General features: G+C 36.9%; 1 protein-coding gene across 1 annotated transcript in view; it reads left to right on the top strand.

Annotated features, from left to right (window-relative positions):
* The first annotated feature begins 1615 nt into the window (after positions 1 to 1615).
* MYOZ2 (myozenin 2) overlaps positions 1616 to 20126 on the top strand; it is a 47812-nt gene continuing 29301 nt past the window's right edge. Inside the window, exons 1-3 of the mRNA XM_011977601.1 lie at positions 1616 to 1813; positions 2347 to 2436; positions 17496 to 17665. Of these exons, the coding sequence (XP_011832991.1) occupies positions 2361 to 2436; positions 17496 to 17665 (246 nt within the window). The 5' untranslated portion in view covers positions 1616 to 1813; positions 2347 to 2360. The remainder of the gene's footprint in view (positions 1814 to 2346; positions 2437 to 17495; positions 17666 to 20126) is intronic.

The raw sequence follows: 20126 nt of genomic DNA, 5'->3' as shown, positions 1-20126 counted from the left end.
CACCCCAGCCTTCGGAGTAGCTAGAATTATAGGTGCTAGTAAAACTGTTGAGGACACCATTTCAACATTTAGAATTGTACATAACATAAACTTTTGCTAGATAGATAGATAGATAGATAGATAGATAGATAGATAGATAGATAGAATAATATTGACATGTTCTTAGTGAAAATCTGAGTTGTCACTCAGCAACAATTATTTCCTTTGTTAGTAAGTTATGTATGAATTTTAATTGGGCTCATGACCACCTAGAATAGAAGCTACACTTCCCAACCTTTCTTGAGTTATGTACGGCTATATGGCTAAGATCTGCCCAATGGGATGTAAACGGAAGTATGAACAATATCAGACATGTTCTGAAAAGAAGACAGTGTTCCCTTCTCATTATTTGCTCTTTTTCCTGATGGTTGAAATATATGCATGCTGACTGGAGTTGGGGCAGCCAATTAGGCCCAAGGAGTCTGCATTTTAGGGATAGTGGAGCAAAACGTTAGAGGGTAACTGAGCCCTTGATAATTATGTCAATCATGCAAACCCTCAATTACTTACCTCTAGACTAAGCTTACCTGTGCGAGAAACATCTTCCATCTTTTTAAAGTTCTGTTTTGGGGCAGTTTCTGTCACTCCCCTTTGACTTTTATCTTAACTAATAGAAAAATATAAAGATAATTTAGCAGAGTAAGGGACTAGCGAGTGGCACTGTGTGATATTTTAGACAAGGTGATTAGGGAAGGATTTTATGAGGGATTGTTATCTGAGCAGACTCCTGAATGCATGACTATGTCATGTGAGTAGGGAGAAAGTATGGAAGGGGGAAATAGTAAAAGGAATACAGTATCTACTTTCATTTTGGAAACCAAAATTAACATAATGATTATCTGTTGAGGATACCATGTCAACCAAGGAAAGGGGGATATAGTAAAAGGAAAGGGGGAAGTAGTAAAAGGAAAAGCCCAGAGATGAGAACATGCTTTCGTGTCCAGGGACCATCAAGGAGGCCAAACCTTTTGAAAGGCAAACCTTTCAAATCTTTTCATGCCCACAAATGAAAATCCTTGACCCTAGACATTGTAGAGAGTGGTCAACTTTGCAGGGACTGGTCTCTGCAGGCTTCTTCAAAAAGTATGACCCAGTTATGAGTCTCAGCTTTTACCCAGCTTCATGGCTCATCCTCTAATGGTCCATTTCAAAATGCTTCCTGAGTTCACTATTCAAATACTACGCACTTTTCTGAACCTAGCATGAGTTCTCACTCCAGCTTAAGAACTGGCTCTATTGATCCACCCCTTCCTTTTTTCTTGAGTCTACATAGATATTACTGGCTATATTGTTCATTTTAATTATGAATAATCTATCATTCTGTTCTGATTCATGTGTGTGTCTCTTGCCCCCTCAATTAAGATGTAACATAAGAGCTAGATGTTTAAAAGTGTTTAAAATCCCTTTTGGTTACTATCTGTTCAAACAGAAAGTGCTCACTAAAAACTTTCTGCATGTCCAATGAATGCTTCATTTAACCGTCTCACAAACTAGAAACACAATGAGAGAGCCTAATCTTTCCCTGTTCCTCCCTTTCGCCAGGAAGATATGAGTAGCTAAAGTATTTGGTGCTATATATAGTCAGTTGATGTCAGCTGAATGCCAGTCTCTTCAGAAAAGCTCAGTCCCCAGTTTGAGTCAGAGCAGGGACCATGCTGTCCCAGGTTCAAGGATAAAAACCATCAGGCCCAAGTGCCATCCATAGTCCATCTCCAGAGTCTTCCTCCACAAACTGGGATTCATCCCCGCTGAAAAAGCACAATCTAACAACAAGGTGAGTATGTTGTTTCCTAAAATGTTTTATTAGTCAGTTGTCCAAGGAGATTCAGAGTTGTGACTCATAAATGGGTGTTCTCTGCTTTAAAGGGCAGCTGTTGCCAATATTAAAATGCTACCACCAAAGAATTCTGGTTTATCTAGTGTCTTCTTCATTCTTACAGTTTGCTGGAATTGATGGAGTGTGATGCTGGTACAAATGAAGGCCAGTGAGGAGACAATGATAGATTAAAATACTGTGGAGAAAAGAGAGGGAGGGGAAAGGAGACCAGCAATTTCATTGTTTCTCACTGCCTGATGATCATTATATTAATGTCCAGATAAGACTGGGTCTCTGTTCACTGTGACATTGCCTGTCAATGAATAACATACTCTGTCACCAGATAAGGAATGCATATTGAAGTCTTTCAGTAGCAAGCGATAATAACTTTTTAATAAAGAACAAAGATGTTGTCTTTCACAACAGTGATTATGAGACACTCCAACTAAGTTCTTCACATTGCCTCAATAATGTCCCTTTGTTTTTAACAGGGAACAAACAAACCATGCTATCACATAATGCTATGGTGAAGCAGAGAAAACAGCAAGCAACAGCCATCATGAAGGAAGTTCATGGAAATGGTATCAATAAAAATCCTTCGTAGAATTAATATAGATCAGCATGAATGTGGCTCCAACCTGACGTTGTTTAATATTGCATAGTTTACTTCCTTTAAATTCTTGCTGTTCTGTCATAACAAACCTGGAGCTCTAAGGGGTGTAGAAAAGCCTATGGTAACTAATCCTTTTGTAGTCATCCTTTCTCATTTGGAAGCTATTTTCAGAGGAACAACTGCTGTAAAAGGCATGAAGCAATCTGACAGCTGATGTACATTCTGCTTGGCCTGCCTTCCACATTATAAGTTAAGATCACTCTAGATTCTTTTTTTTTTTTTTCTGGACAAGTCTCATACAATCTTCTCTTCATTGTCCATCCCACATGGTTTAGCTTGATTTCTCTTACCTTACATTATATAAATCACTCAAAATAAGTTCTGTCATCTTTTTTATAAAGCTATTAAGTTGGAATTCATATTTATTGCTTATTATTTAACTCCATTTCTATTGCTTATTTATTTAACCCTTCAAATTTGGTAATTGATTTACTAACATATTTTGTGTGCAAAGTCTACTTTTATTTGTAACTTCTGAGAAAATATAAAGTTATTGTAGTCTTAAAGCATATGACTCAAAAAATATTAATATATATTACATACAAGGTGCTATTTTACTCTCTCCTTTTCTTTAAATTCCAGCAAATAACTTGAGAAAGCAATGCTTTATAACTTGCATTTTGAGTCTTATAAAGGAAATTCAACTTTGTTTATAAGCAAGGTATAGCGTCAATTTTAAAACTTAAGAAAAAATATTCAGGTACTCTTAGGAGCTGATTTGAGCCATTTCAGATATATTTGTGGAATTTTCAGAATGCCTCCTTATTTCCTCTCTACTGAAAAGGAATGCAGCCTTTCACCTCTACATTATTGAGACCTAGAAGCTTGAGACCTGGGAAGAGTATTGAGCATAATGTTTTCATATTGCACCTTCCATAAAGCAAGAGGAACAGAATCAAAGACTTTTAGGTGCTCCCCACACAATGTAGTCATAATTAAGAGGTCCTATTGTTGTTTTCTATTTTCTGCAATACAAAACCACTATATTGGATTCAACTTGGTTCTCCTGTTTTACTATAATGTCAAATTAGCTTGGAATAAAATGAGAATAATTCTGAATCAGATGCCAGAACTGAATTCATACCAATCCAAAGTTCCAAAATTCATGCCTCTTTTAAAATTTCATGCATCTTTGTATTTCCAGCTTCTAGTAGTTTACTTGAAATTATCTTATAGCTTCCCTGATCAATGTGTCAAAAATCAGATGATCACTGGAGTTTGTGACAAAATTGTTTACCTTAAAATAGACTTTTTATGTTATTGTTTTCTAATGGAATCCTAATCATAAAACAGTCAGTCCATTTAATGTATTCCAGCCTAAGTCATGTGTTGGAGTCTACTCTGTTAGCTCTGACATAGGTCTATAAAAGTAAGAAGTTTTTTTTTTTTTCCTTTTTTATAAACATAACAATTGTTTTATGAAAAATACTTGGGAAAAAACACACAATTATATATCAAAGTGGGGGAAACCCTCAAAACCACTATCTCACCACCAGTAAATCCTAGCTACGTACTCAGCTGAAACCCTCCCTCCCATGTCACTGGATGAGTTCCAGCTCCCTTAAGAGGAGTCACATGCTCTGTCTTTGTTGGAATGTCAAGTATTTCAGATAACGTGGGGATAATCAGACTCTTTCCAAGCTCATCCCAGATGAAATAACTTCAGTACTTTACGAAACAGCTCAAATATTTTTCTTCTCTTATTTCCTCTGACATTTTATATGGAACTTCACTATTTGATGATGTTTAGCGATCTGGAGCTAGGGGAGTATAATTTTTTCTGAGGATGCAGAAATAAAATGAACTTCAGAGAAACTTTTTTGGGAGTGATCCTCCAAACTTTCAAACATTTTGCAGCAGTAAAAATCTGGATAATTTAAGATAAAACATGCAACTGCTTTGATCTTAATTTTAAGACAAATAAATCAAATTTTGACTGGATTGTCCTTTATAAAGATAAATGGAAAAGGATGTTCCAGTCAAAATCCCCTTTTCCTACCTTCCCTCCTCTCCCCTTGTGCATCAGAATCTTTTTCAGCATCATAACTCATTTAATTTATATTACTACTTTCCAAAAACATTTAGCTTGGAGGAGTATAAAATGTGACAATGAGTTGGCTAAATCAGTCGTTGTCCTCTGAACATGAGGTGGAAATTCAATCCCATTCTTGTAGGGGAAAGAGATTGCAGTGGGTGAGTCTTTGAGATAAATTGGCAGAAAAATATAAGAATCAGAAATGGAGAGTTTTACATCAGAGCCCTCATTCCATCAGAAGGAGAAATAACCTCAAAGAATTACTGAAAAATTCTCTTCATATAGATTATAATGCTAACTGCATAGAATGAGTAAGAGGTCGATAACTCCCAGCCTCTACTAATCACACCCCCAAATTGTTGCTTATTTTGAATCCATTATGATTTGGTTTCAAATTATATACTAGAAACAAATATACCACACTCCCAACAAATGACTAATAAAAAGCATCCCAAACATGAAGGCTGCCTGCTTTTAGATTTACCTTCCTCATATCATAGTTATGATTACCATCATCATCACCTTGGCAGGAAGCAGAGCTAATGGTAAAGCTGTCCTGGTGACTGTTGTGAGACAAACCTCTGTGCTTTATATAAAAGTATCTCAGTCACAATTGTTACCATCTAACACGTGCTATTGTAAAAGACAAAAAATAATTTGGCATTATCTGTGCATGAATTAGTTACGGAGACGAGAAAAGACGGCCTCTAATAGTCCCCACCCCTGAGCCCTGTGTAATTTACCCCTAAATCTGTACATATTTTCCAGTATTAATCATATTTTTCTCTTGTTCAGTAACTCATTTGAAACTTGAAGACTGAAGGAAGGAGAGAGGTAGAAAAGAATGAAAGGATAGGAAGTAATAAACTGATAAAGAGATGGGGCAATCAGAATAAAATAAGGAGAGGCACTCTAGAGAAACTGGCATCTGTTTAGAAATGCTGGGGGAAAGGAATTGGAATTTTAAAAACCGTAAGAAGAACTGGGAGTATGATGTTCCCTGACTTTAAGCATGGATATTGCTGACAGTTTAGAATAAGAGCTTCATAAATAGAGAAGACCACAGTGCCTCCTAAGTAAGCTTCGGTCACCCTACAGTCCTCTTACCTGGGTTCTAGGAGGGCTTTTTTTGGTATGTTTTTTGTTTGTTTGTTTTTTTCTCCTCATGATTGGGCAACAGCTTTTCCCAGCACACAGAAGAGAACTGGGCAGGTTGTTTTTGTAACTTCAGGAAGAGAGCTTAGCTTTTGGTCTGAAAACAGGAAGCCCAGGTTCTAAATGGAGTGCTGTTGTTAATGTGGTACCAGGCGTCCTGGGTTCCAGACTAGACATCAGATTTCACATCAGAAAATGAGGAAAGCTGGATTTGCTGATACATCTAATTATAAAATTCCATGATTCTAATTTACTGAGCTATGTGCAGAAGCCAAACATCAGTGTGTTTGAGTTCTTCCATCAGTAACAAAGGAAATGATAATATTGACATAAATTGCAAGGACTCTTTGAAAAAGTACAGTCTAGAATTTCAGATGAACGATTACATGAAGACCGCTTTTACTTTTCTTTTAGGAGCGTATCTTAAACTCAAACTAATCAAATCTTCAAAATCAAAATGAAGACGCCAAAAAGGCCTTTCATACCTCCTATCAAATATAAAAAGTTTATAGAAGAAGAACTTAATGATTCAGTGTAAAATTTTGGTAATTTTCTGTTGTTTGTTTTAACCTTTCACATTAGCATTCTCATAGCCCCAAGAAAAATAAGAGCTAGAAAGGTTTGCACGTTTTATTTTGAAAACTGGTGTGCAGTCATATCTTGTGAATTCATAAGTTTTCTGAGCATCTAACCTCTAATAAGGCACTCCGGAAAACTAGTACAAGAGAACTAGGCTAAATTGTATTTTACTCTGAAGTTGAAATTGCAGAGTTCAATTCTAGCTATATTATTCCATCATCCTAGCTTTCTTTGAAGGCTTTTTCACTCAAATATATTTTAGATACACACCCTATAAACAGTACTAGATTATTCTGTTTGTGTAATTCAATACATTGGTAATCTCATTTTTTGAATGTTTATAGATTTATAGTTTTTAAATAATGTTTTTATTAATGACTAATTTTTGAAAACTTTATAAAATAGCCTTAGAACTCAAATCAAGACAAAGACATATAAAATAAGAAAATGAAGAATCACAGATAGTATTCAAAAATCAACTTTTTTATGTAGAGATAATTATCACAGAACTTTTTATCAATTGGAGTTTTAAGGCATTACCCAAAATCACAGTCTGGACTGTGATCTTACATGTTATATGTAATATGTACATACATGTTACTTTATAGAAGAACATATTTTGTGGACTATTATTCAATTGCATAGGCCAACTGTCCAGGGACAGGAGGAAGAGTTCTGTGCAAATGCAGATAATCAATAAGCCCACCCTAAAGCAAATAAGCTTCAGCTAGCTACCCTCTAGTAATTGCAGTTGCCAATCATGGTAGAACAGTTTTAAAAGGTGTTTTGTCTTACTACAATTATTTGTAAGTGAGTGTCTTTGCAAACTATGGATTAAATTAAGTCATCTAACTGAAGTTACAGATCAGTATAAATGACACCAATAAGAAAGTATACCTAGCCATATGTATTTATTTATTTATTTTTTGAGATGGAGTCTGGCTCTATTGCCCAGGCTGGAGTGCAGTGGTGCAATCTTGGCTCACTGCAACCTCCGCTTCTTGAGTTCAAGTGATTCTCCTGCCTCAGCCTCCTGAGTAGCTGGCATTACAGGTGCCTGCCACTACGCTCAGCTAATTTTTGTATTTTTTTAGTAGAGATAGGGTTTTGCCATGTTGGCAGGGCTGATCTCGAACTCCTGACCTCAGGTGATCCACCTGCTTCAGCCTCCCAAAGTGCTGGGATTACAGGCGTGACCCACCACGCCTGGCCTTATTTTCAACAGATGATCTAATGCCACAAAGACAACCCTCTAAGCCATGAAGGCAAGGGTATGTATTCTAAATAAAACATATCATTTATCAAGCACCAAGATTAAACACACCATTAAGAACCCGTGCAAGGGTTTTCAGTGAAGGGCAGGGAACAGCTGAACTTGGAATCTGTGTGCTCAGCTGACAGCGTTCTTGACTCTGAAAGTTTAATGAGAGTGATCATGCATTAGATTCCTTAACTTACAAATGTTTCTGAAACCCTTGCTCCAGTGACATCATAAATTTAACTATTAGAAGGGAAGGGAAGGGAAGGGAAGGGAAGAAAACCTTGGAGAATTTTGTTTGTGTGTTTTATCTGTTTATGCAAAATATCCCTGACACTGATGAATGTGTCCATTAGTATGCTATTATATATTTAACAATTGGTTCTCAAATGGGGCAGCAGTAGGGATGTTTTGATTTGTAGAATTTGCCAGTTTCTGTGATATAAATGCTCCCACCATGACCAAATTCAAGCTACCACCAAGGAAGCCATAAATACAGAGTTGGAAAGAGATATGCAGTAGTAGAACATTACATATTTTCCCCATACAGATACAATGGATATAAATAACCTCAAGAGCATAACGTCTCTTTTATCTTTTATAATCTAAATGGAACTTGCTAGTCTGAATCCAGAATCAAAAAGTTGAAATATCGCATCCCCATCACACTGTCTAGTATGTTGAGGGATATTCATAGACACACTGAAAAATAAACTTGTTCATCCTTCCACGGTCCAAACACATAGTGACAGAGACTCCAAACACTTGCAAATAAGTAAGTGTGAATATTCCCTGTAGAACTCAGCAAAGCTGACGAGCAAATCTCAGGAAATTGTTGTAAAATACCCTTATGTACTCTGCTCTGTTTTTCTTATGCCTTTTCTATAGGCTATTTCTACCATTCCTGGGGACTGTGAAGCACAGCATTTTGTTTTGTTTTGTTTGGGGATGCTAGAGAGCCAAACAGAGCTGTTCTTCATTGCATTAGGAAGAGGTATAAAAAATTTTAAACATTTTTAATAATAGACTTTATTTTGTAGAGTGGTTTTAGGTTTGCAGGAAAGTGAGGGAGAAAGTACAATAATTTCCCATATAAACTTCTTCCCCGCTGCTGTTTCCTGTATTATTAGCATCTTGCATCAGTGTGTATTTGTAACAACTGATGAACCAATATTGATAACTGTTGCAGTCCATTTTGTGCTGCTATAACAGAATACCTGAGACTGGGTAGTCTATACTGAACAGAAATTGATTCATGGTTCCAGAGGCCAGGTAGTCCAATATCAAGGTGCCAGCATCAAGGGAGGGTCTTTTTGCTGAGTCATCACATGGCAGAGGACAAGAAAGAAAAGGAGGCTGAATTCATCCTTGTATAAGGTCACAAATCCCACCCATGAGGGTGGGGTACTCATGGCTTAATTACCTTTTAAAGCTCTGAGCTCTTAATACTGTCACAATGGCAATTAAATTTCTTTCTTTTCTCTTCTTTTCTTTTTCTTTTTTTTTTTTTTTTGAGATGAAGTCTTGTTGTGTCACCCAGGCTGGAGTGCAGTGGCCTGACCTCGGCTCACTGCAACCTCTGCCTCCCGGGTTCAAGCGATTCTCCTGCCTCAGTCTCCCGAGTAGCTGGGATTACAGGTGCACACCACCACGCATGGCTAATTTTTGTATTTTTAGTAGAGATGTGGTTTCACCATATTGGCCAGGCTGGTCTCGAACTCCTGACCTCATGATCTACCCACCTGGGCCTCCCAAAGTGCTGGGATTATAGGCGTGACCCACCGCGCCTGGCCTGGCAATTAAATTTCAAAATGAGCTTTGGAAGGGACACACATTCAAACCATAGCATTAACTAAAGTCCATAGTTTACATTAGGATTCACTCTTTGTGTTACGCAGTTCTATGGGCTTTCACAAATGCAGTGTCGTATATCTGCCATTAGAGCATCACACAGGATAGTTTCTCAGCCCTAAAAATCCCCTATGCTTCAGTTATTCATCCCTGTCTCTCTACCTCCTTCCAAGTCCTTGGCAACTATGGATCTTTATGCTGCCTTCTAGTTTTGTCTTTTCCAGAATGTCAAATAGCTGGAATCATACAGTAAGTAGATTTTTCTGACTCGCTTCTTTTACTTAGAAATATGCATTTAAGGATTCTTCATGTCTTTTCATGGCCTCATAGCTCTTAATTAAAGTTTTTATCTTGAGATTTTTTTTAGATAATCATAGTTTCACATGCAGTTGTTAGATATAATATAGGACTATCCCATGTGCCCTTTTCCAGTGGTAACATCTGGCAAAACTGTAGTACAATATCACAACCAGAATATTGACATTGATACAGTCAAGAGATGTAACATTTCCATTCCCATAAGGGTCTCTCGTGTTGCCCTTTCATAGCCATCCCCACTTCTCTCTTGGCCCTCTCTCTCCTTAAACCCTGACCAATCACTATTCTGCTGTTTGTATAAATTTTCTGTAATTTCAAGAATGATATCCAAATGAAATCATACATACAGCATATAACCTTTTGGGAATGGCTTTTTCATTCAGTGTAATTCTCTAGAGATTCATCCAGGTCTTGTTCTCAATGATTTGTTCCTTTTTGTTGCTGAATACCATGCTGTGGATGGACCACAGTGTTTTTAATAGTTTACTCATTGAAATACATCTGGGTTGTTTTCAGTTTTTGATTATCAAGAAGGAAGATGCTATGAACATTTGTGTATATGATTCTGCAAGAACACAAGTTTTCTTTCTTTTTTTTTCTTTTTTTTTGAGATGGAGTTTCGCTCTTGTTGCCCAGGCTGGAGTGCAATGGCGCGATCTCGGCTCACTGCAACCTCCGCTTCCCAGGTTCAAGCCATTCTCCTGCCTCAGGCTCCCGAGTAGCTGGAATTACAGGCATGCACCACCATGCCCGGCTAATTTTTTGTATTTTTAGTAGAGATGGTGTTTCTCCATGTCGGTCAGGCTGATCTCAAAGTCCTGACCTCAGGTGATCCGCCTGCCTCAGTCTCCTACAGTGCTGGGATTACAGGCGTGAGCCACCATGCCCGGCCAAGAACACAAGTTTTCATTTCACTGGGATAAATGTCCAGTATTGCTGGGTAGTTCTGCATTCAATTTATAACAGAATTTATTAAATTGTTTTCTAGAGTGTCTGTACCATTTTACATCTTCAGCAGCAATGTGCAAGTGACCCAGTTTCTCCACATCCTCACCAGCAAATGGTGCTGTCATCATTCTTCATTATAGACATTCTGATAGGTGTGTAGTGATATATCATTGTGATTTTAATTTGCATTTCCCTAGTGACTGATGATGTTTACTATCTTTTCAAATGCTTATTTGCAATCTGTATATCTTTTTCAGTTGAAATGCCTCTTCATGTTTTGGTCCACATTCTAATTGGATTGTTTGCTTTTTTAATAGTTAATTTTGATTGTTCTGTATTTATGCTAGACTGTTCTCAAGGTTACATGTTTTGAAAATATTGTTTTCCATCCTGTAGCTTGTCTTTTCATCCTCTTAGCAGGGTCTGTCTCAGAGCAAACGTTTTTAATCTTGATGATGTCCAGTTTATCAATTATTCCTTTTATGGGTTGTGATTTTGGTGTTGTTTAGCAACTCTTTGCCTAGCCCTAGGTCCCAAAGTTAGACTAATGTGATTTTTCTTCCTTAGCCTGTTAACATAGTGAATTACCTTGATTGATCTTTGAATAGTGAAACAGCGTTGCCTCCCTGGATTAAACCCCACTGGCTCATGATATAAAATTCTTTTTATATATTGCTTAATTATATTTGCTAATAATATGTTAAGGATTTTGCTTCTATATGTATATGGGATATTGTTTTGTAACTTTTTCTGTGTGTGTGTGTTTTTTGTTTTGTTTTGTTTTTTTGAGATAGGGTATCACTCTGTCACCCAAGTTGGAGTGCAGTGGCCTGATCTCGGCTCATTGCAACCACCTCTCAGCCTCAACTGATCCTTCCACCTCAGCCTCCCAAGTAGCTGGGACCAACGCACCACCATGCCCAGCTAAATTTGTGTGTGTGTGTGTGTGTGTGTGTGTGTGTGTGTGTGTGTGTGTGTGTTTGGTAGAGACGTGGTTTCACCAGGTTGCTCAGGCTGGTCTTGAACTCTTAAGCTCAAGCAATCCACCTGCCTCAGGCCTCCCAAAGTGGTTGGATTACAGGCGTGAGCCACCCCGCCTGGCCTGTCTGTGTGTGTTGTCTTTCTCTGGCTTTGGTATCAGAATATCATTACCTTAATAAAGCGAACTAGGAAGAACTCTCTTCTATTTTGGGGCAGAGATTATGTGGCATTGGTGATAATTGTTCTTTAAATATTTGATAGAATTCTCCAGTGAAATCATTTAAGTCTGAAGGCTTTTGGGAGGTGAGGAGAGTTTTAGATTATAAACTGAATTGTCTGAATAGTTATACAGTTAATCAAGTACTCGTTTCATGTTGGGTGAACTGAGGTAATTTGTGCTTTTTGAGGAACTGGTCAATTTTTTCTAATTTTTCAAGTTTATGTGAATTTATATGTAGAATTGTTTGTAGTATTAATATTCTTATTATCTGTTTGCTATCTGCAGTGTCTGTAATGATATCTCTTATTTTGTTCCTAATATTGTTAATTTGTGCCTTCTCTATCTTTTCTGTGTTAATCTCACTAGAGATTTATCAATTTTACTGATCTTTTAAAAACCAGTTGCATACCTCATTGATTTTCTCTATTTTTCTGTTTTTTATTTTTTTATTTCATTGTTTTCTGCTCTTATCTTTATTATTTCTTTCCTTCTGCTTGCTTTGGGTTTATTTTGTTCATCTTTTTTTTACGATTTTTGGGGTAGACAGTTTATTGATTTGATACTTTTTTTCTTTTTTAACTTTGCATTTAGCGCTCTAAATATTCCTCTCAGCCCTGCGTTAGCTGTTTCCCATAAATTTTGATATGCTGTATTTTTATATTCATTTAGTTCACTGAATTTTTCATTTCCTTTGAGACTTCCTTTTTTGTCCCATGAATTATTTAGAAGTATGTTGATCAGTTTCCAAGTGTTTGGAGATTTTCCTGTTACTGCTCTGTTACTAATTTCTAGTTTGGTTTTATTGTGATCAGTGCTAACACTCTGAATAATTTAATCATTTTAATTTGTTGAGGTTTATTTTATAGCCCAGGATATGATCTATCTTGAAATATATTCCATTGGCACTTGAAAGAAATGTGTGTTCTATTGTTGTTGAATAAAATATAAATGTCAAGTAAGTCCTATTGGTTGCTAATATTGTAGAATTTTATATTCTTACTGCTCTTCTGCCTAGTTGTTCTATAATCTGTTAAGATGGGGGGAATTGGCCGGGCGCGGTGGCTCAAGCCTGTAATCCCAGCACTTTGGGAGGCCGAGACGGGCGGATCACAAGGTCAGGAGATTGAGACCATCCTGGCTAACCGGGTGAAACCCGTCTCTACTAAAAAATACAAAAAATTAGCCGGGCGAGGTGGCGGGCGCCTGTAGTCCCAACTACTCGGGAGGCTTGGCGTGAACCCGGGAGGCGGAGCTTGCAGTGAGCTGAGACCCGGCCACTGCACTCCAGCCTGGGCGAAAGAACGAGACTCCGTCTCAAAAAAAAAAAAAAAAAAAAGATGCGGTGAATTGAAGTTTCCAACTATAATTGTAAATTTGTCTGTGTCTCCTTTTAGTTCTACATTTTTTACTTTAAATATTGTGTAGCTCTGTTTTTGGTGCATATACGTTTGGGATTTCTAGGTAATCTTTGTGGATTCGCAATTTAATCATTATATAATGCCCTTCTCCGGTCTCTGGTAAATTTTGTTGCTCTGATTTTATCTGATATTAATATCAGATAATATTTGGTTGATGTTGCTTGATATCTATTTTTCCATTCTGTTACTTTCACTTGCTTATAATGTTATTATAGGCAATGAGTTTCATGTAGGCAGCATAGTTCAACAAACCATAGTTGGTTCACTTTTAATCCAATCTGACATCAGTTGATGTATTTAGATTATTTACATTTAATTTATTAATGTATTAGATCTTAAGTATGTAATTTTTATTTTTTTCTGAGACTGAGTCTTGCTCTGTCACCCAGGCTGGAGTGCAGTGGCGGGATCTCAGCTCACTGCAAGCTCTGCCTCCCAGGTTCACACCATTCTCCTGCCTCAGCCTTCCCAGTAGCTGGGACTACAGGCGCCCACCACCACACCCGGCTAATTTTTTGTATTTTTTAGTAGAGACAGTATTTCATCTGTTAGCCAGGATGGTCTCCATCTCCTGACCCTGTGATCCACCTGCCTCGGCCTCCCAAAGTGCTGGGATTACAGGCGTGAGCCACGGTATAGAGTTTTCAAATGTATCTGTTCATATAGCTTTCAGGAGTTGCTCTAAGTATTGCATTATATATGCATAACTTATCACAGTCTACTGATGTTGTCATTTTACTAGTGCAAGTGAAGTACAGAAAATTTATCTACTTTTGACCAGGCACGGTGGCTCATGCCTGTAGCCCCAGCACTTTGGGAGACCGAGGTGGGCAGATCACTTGAGGTCAGGAGTTCGAGATCAGCCTGGCCAACATGGAGAAACCCCGTCTCTACTAAAAATACAAAAATTAGCTGGGCGTGGTGGTGGCAGGCACCTGTAATTCCATCTACTCTGGAGGTTGAGGTAGGAGAATCAATCGAACCTGGGAGGCGAAGGTTGCAGTGAGCCGAGATCAGGTCATTGCACCCTGGGTGACAGAGTAAGACTTTGTTTCAAAAAAAAAAAAATCTACTTTGATGCCTTTTTATCCTCTCCTGTTTATAAAATAATGGTCTTAAGTATTTCTTCTACATACATTTACATCAATCAATGTTATAATTTTGGCTTCCACAATAAAATATAATTTAGAAAGCTCAAGAGGAGAAGGAAAGCCTGTTGTATATACCTATATTTCTGCTTACTATATACCTTCTTTATCTCTGATGTTCCAGGCTTCCTTCTTTTATTGTTTCCTTTCTGTTTTAAAAAAAACTTCATTTTAGCCATTCTTTTAGGGTAGGCTTTCAGGCAACAAATTCTGTCAGTTTTCCTTCATCTAAGAATGTCTCAAGTTCCCCTTTATTTCTTGCAGGATATTTTTCACTGAGTATGGGATTCTGGGTTGACAATTCTTTTCTTGCAGCACCTAGAAAAATATGGTACAATTTCCTTTTTGTCTCCATGATTTCTGATGAGAAATCCACTATTATTCTAGTTATTCTCCCCTTATAAGTAAGTTGTTTTCCTCTGGTGGCTTTCAATATTTTTTCTTTGTCTTTAGTTTTCAGAAGCTTAATTATAAGTCTTGTTGTGAGTTATATGTGTTTATTATGTTTAGGGTTCTCTTAGCTTCTTGAATCTGTATGTTTATATCTCCTGTCAACTTTAGGACATTTTTCAGCCATGATTTCTTTAAGTACTTTTCTAGCCTCCCCTTATTTTTCCTCTCCTGGAACTTCAATGACATGAATGCTATATCTTTTATTAGAGTCCCATGAATCCCTAAGAATACCTCGTTCATTTGTTTTCAAGTCTATTTTTCTCTGTGTTGGTCTTTTTGGGGAAATTCTATTATTCAAACAGCCAAGTGATTTTTCTCATTTGCCCCCTCTATTTTACTGTTGAGCCCATTCACTGAGCTTTTTACTCAGGTTATTATATTTTCAGTTCTAAAATTTTTATTTGGTTCTTTACATCTTTTATTTGTTGGCTGAGTTTTTTTGTTTGTTTGTTTTTTGTTCCTGCTGCTGATGGAGTCATCGGCAAAAAAACCTTTCCATTTAAAGAATTTGTTTCAAGTGGTTTCCTAACTGCTTTCTGAAGCATTGTTTTAAATTATGGGTACTTTAAAATCTTTGTCAGATAGTTTTAATATTTCAGGCATCCCAATGTTAGCATTTGACTGTTTTGGTTTTTTTTTTCATTCAGTTTGAGATTTTTCTAGTTCTTTGTATAAGTGATTTTCAAATTTAAGCCTGGACATTTTCACATTATGTTCTGAGATGCTTGCTCTTTAAATAAACCTTCTTTTTCATCTGTTCTTATCTGACACTGCTCCAGCAGAGAAAGCGGAGTGCCAACTCATTGCTGCCAAGTGAATGTAGAAGTCTGGGTTCCCTATTTGGCTCCACTGAAACTTGAGGGGAGCCTCTTTGTTATTGCTAGAAGAGGACAGGAGTTCAGACTCCCACATAGTCTTCACTTAAGACTGTCGAGACAAGGAGCTAGTTACTGGCTAACAGGAATGAAAGTCCCAACTTCCCACTCGGTCTCTCTGACACCACTCTAGTGGGAGTATTGGAGAAACTTGCTACAGCCTCACAGGGTGAAATTCTGGGCTCCCCACAAGATCTTAATGTGGGTGAGAGCGAGGTCAAAGTGTTTTCTGTGGTGCTTGGCTAAAGTAGGGTGGCCATTGTCTAAACATTTTCTGTCTTGCAAAGGCAGCTCCTTTCCTGGTCCTTTAGCTGGAGAGAACAGCCTTTCATTGGTGCTTTGTTTGTCGGCACCTCTTGGTGTTTTTGGGTTGCCATCATCTTCAGCTTCAAGTCTGAGATTTAAGGGCTAAAATAAAACCCAGAGTATTAACCACCATGTTGTTCCTTGGGTCCTGGCATCCCTAGCTTGTCTGCCTATTTCTTTACACTTTCAGAGTTATTTATTTATTTATTTATTTATTTGTTTGTTTGTTTGTTTATTTATTTATAATGTCCAACATGTGAGATTGTACTTAATAGCTTTATAAGAAAAAATACATCTACTTCATCCTCCCAGAAGCAAAAATCTTGATATTGTGACTTTTATAATTAGTGGACTCCTCTCCATGAAAAAACAAAACAGGTAAACTAATTTTTCTTTCTAAAGAAAAGTGAGGAGAAAATTACACAAGTAGTTCTGTTGTTTTATTCTAAACATTCCCAAAAGCTTAACTGTTATGGTTAATATTTCATATCATCAAAGAATGTTGCCTCAATCAAAATAATTATTTATTTTCCTAATGGCCTAGTTTTCTTCCTATGCACTTAATGGTAGTCAACAGTGGCAAAAAGACTGTGTGGGTATTACAGAAATATATTAGTGATTACAGAAGCAAGTGGAAGCGTGTATCTCTTTTGGATTTTGGAAAAACTGTTTAGTAATAGAAATAGAAAATAACACTCATTTACTGAATGTCTGGCATATTTAAGGTATGGGAGACACAGAGAGTAAAACCTAAAGAAAATGCAAACCATAAAACAAATAAAGCAAAATCAAATATATGTGATTCAGTGTTATGGGAATATAGAGAATGAATGAGTAATTATGAATAAAAATTTTAGGTAAGAAATTAATATAAATGGCATGTGAGCTGTATTGGGGGAAAAGTTCACTCAATACTTATCATCTGCCTACTTTATGGAGGCTAGTCAGTGCTAGATGCAGAATAAATAGTATTTTGACCGAGTCTGGGAAATGGGGTGGGGTGGAGTGGAGTGGGAGGGCAGGCATTTCAGTAGGGGGATAGCTAAAGCTGACACATAAAAATGTGGGGAGCAAAACAGAGTTTATGAATATAACTATGAAGCCATGCTATTTGAAAGCTCATTCTATACATAAAGACTAAATTGTACTAGTAGTAATTACAGCTAACTTTTATTCACACTATGTGCCAGGTACCAGGCTACATGCTTTACATGAAGCATTTTTATTTCATTCTCATATTAATGCTTTGCAATAGGTATTAGTATTATTAGTTCCACTTTACAGATGAAGGAACTGAGGTTTAGAGAACATAAGTAACATAATTATGATCATGCAATTAGAAAGTGGTGGAATTTTAGAATTAAGAAAAGCATTGAAAATGCTTACTTTGGGATTTTAACTCATATGAATATTGTTTTACAGATGTTGATAGCATGGACCTGGGCAAAAAGGTCAGCATCCCCAGAGACATCATGTTGGAAGAATTATCCCATCTCAGTAACCGTGGTGCCAGGCTATTTAAGATGCGTCAAAGAAGATCTGACAAATACACATTTGAAAATTTCCAGTATGAATCTAGAGCACAAATAAATGTAGGTATAACTTGAACATGTGGTATCCAAATGAATGAGTAGTATTTCTGAATTTGTATGTATGACCAGTTTCTCAAGCAAATATTCTATATATCTTCTTTCAATTTATTCTGTTAGGTTATTTTTTTTATCATAATGAATAGTTTAGGTGGGTAAACAAAAGAAGTATTATGTATGATATGAATATGCTTTTAGTTCAATAGGGACATTGTAAGCTTGTAGATTTGGCACTGAGGAACTTGTCTGTTCCACTAAGAGGAGGGAGAGGGAATGGAGAGAAGTGGTACTAAAAGTTTCCATGGTCTTATCACAACCAGTTACATGTTTGAGATGGAAACACTTCCAAAGCACATAGCGCTCCACAAGCGAGGATAAGCATTTTATTCACTGAGTAAATCTTGGCACTGAAACATGCCTGGGAACTACAGACACATTCAAAGTCCTTTCAAAGCATTTATTCCACATTGTGTAGGGAAGTCTGGTACTCACTAACGACAAAAACTAGTTTGGATATAACTCTTTGGACAGAGATTTCCCCAACTCAAAGCTAATAAACAAAAATTAAACTACATTTTACTTTATTGTATTAATATTATATTCACTTAAACTGTCATTTAAAAAGATTGTAGAGGAAAAAGTTGATAGTAGAAAGGCAACCAGCTTTGGGAAGATGGCTTTAAAATTCAAATGGCTGGTGTGACGAATCAAAAAGGAATAGTGCAATTGTCTTAAATTTGAAAAGATCATGATGACTTCAACAAATACGTTTTATTTACTGAGAGTTTTTCCTAGAGCTATTAAAGATTTACTTACAAATTTAAGCCTGAAAACTTACCAGCTCCCATCACTAATAAGTTGTTTTGAATGGACAGCTCACTTCTTTACAGCAAACAGACTAATTTCCCTGATTTCTTTTACCATAATTACTAAAACACATTATAGAAACTAATATCTACATCCACAAACACCAAAATTTTGTTTCCCATATTTCTATTTTCCTTGTTATGTTTTTTGTTAACAGAAAATGTTGAGAGGACATTTAACAAATTTATTTCATATTTGTGAACATTCTTCAGCCATCCATTGATTAAATCTAGTTTTAATTGTGAATTCAGTTAGCCATCAAATCTTACTCAACTATAGTATTTACACTTGTGAGGAATGATTTTTTAATTGAAGTCAGTGTACCATGTAAGTATTCCTAGTATCCTCTTATCAAAAACATCTTGTAAGTACGAGTCAAAAATAATCCCTACCCCATCTGCTGGAGTCTATGGAATCATATTCTTTCAATAATGACAGTAGAGAAGACTCTATGGAGTAGTACAAAATAAGGTGGCTTAAGGAAGTCTTTGAAAAGTCATCTGCAAGTTTAGACATTTGAATAAATGAATAATGTCAGTTTTTATAACTTCCACTTACATCTCTAGGAGTAATGCTTTAACAACAATTCTGAAGAAAGGTACAATAAGATTTAAAATGTCCCTGTGAACACAACATATTATCTTACCACCAGTATTTCAAATTATTGACTATAATTTTATATACCTGTGGTCGAATGTGTGCTGGTTACACATAATATACATAAGAACATGTCTTGGCTGGGCGCAGTGGCTCACATCTGTAATCCCAGCACTTTGGGAGGCCGAGGTGGGCGGATCACGAGGTCAGGAGATCGAGACCATCCTGGCTAACACGGTGAAACCCCATCTCTACTAAAAAATCAAAAAAAAAAATTAGCCGGGCGTGGTGGCGGGCGCCTGTAGTCCTAGCTGCTCGGGAGGCTGACGCAGGAGAATGACGTGAACCTGGGAGGCAGAGCTTGCAGTGAGCCAAGATCACGCCACTGCACTCCACACTTCAGTCTGGGCTACAGAGCCAGACTCCGTTTCAAAAAAAAAAGAACGTCTTGACAATTTTTCACTATTCCCAGAAGACTGGGCACTGAATAAATAAAATGGCCCCAAACAGGTTTATTGAAATAAATAATTAAATATTGATAAATAACTCAGAGCAATAAGGAATAATAACGTATGCAATAAAGTCATATTTTATTGAGTTACATAACATACTTTGAAGTGTGATGAATTTTACTCTTCTTTCAAAATAAGGAAAGTAGTATTCAAGGAAGTATGTTCATTTGACTTAAGCAACACCATAATAAAGAAGATTGAAACTCAGCTGTCAGAACTCTAGAGTTCTTGGCACCAACTCCTTTCATGGTGTAATTAAAGGAAACTCTGGCCTGGGAATCAGGAGACCAAGGTTTGGTCCTGGCTCTCCCACCAGCCATGTGATTTAGCATTAACTCAAAAAGGGTTTTTGTTTTGTTTTGTTTTGCCTTTCTGAATTTCTCCCTTCATTTTAAAAATAAAGATATGCACTCCAATGCTCTCTCAGGTGCCTTCTGTCTTTAATGATCTGTGTGTTGCCTGATCTTAATTCAAAAAATTACCTGCAC

The sequence above is a fragment of the Mandrillus leucophaeus genome, unplaced genomic scaffold (assembly GCF_000951045.1).
Source record: "Mandrillus leucophaeus isolate KB7577 unplaced genomic scaffold, Mleu.le_1.0 Scaffold181, whole genome shotgun sequence".
Taxonomy (NCBI): domain Eukaryota; kingdom Metazoa; phylum Chordata; class Mammalia; order Primates; family Cercopithecidae; genus Mandrillus; species Mandrillus leucophaeus.
This window is presented reverse-complemented; position numbering and strand designations above follow the sequence as displayed.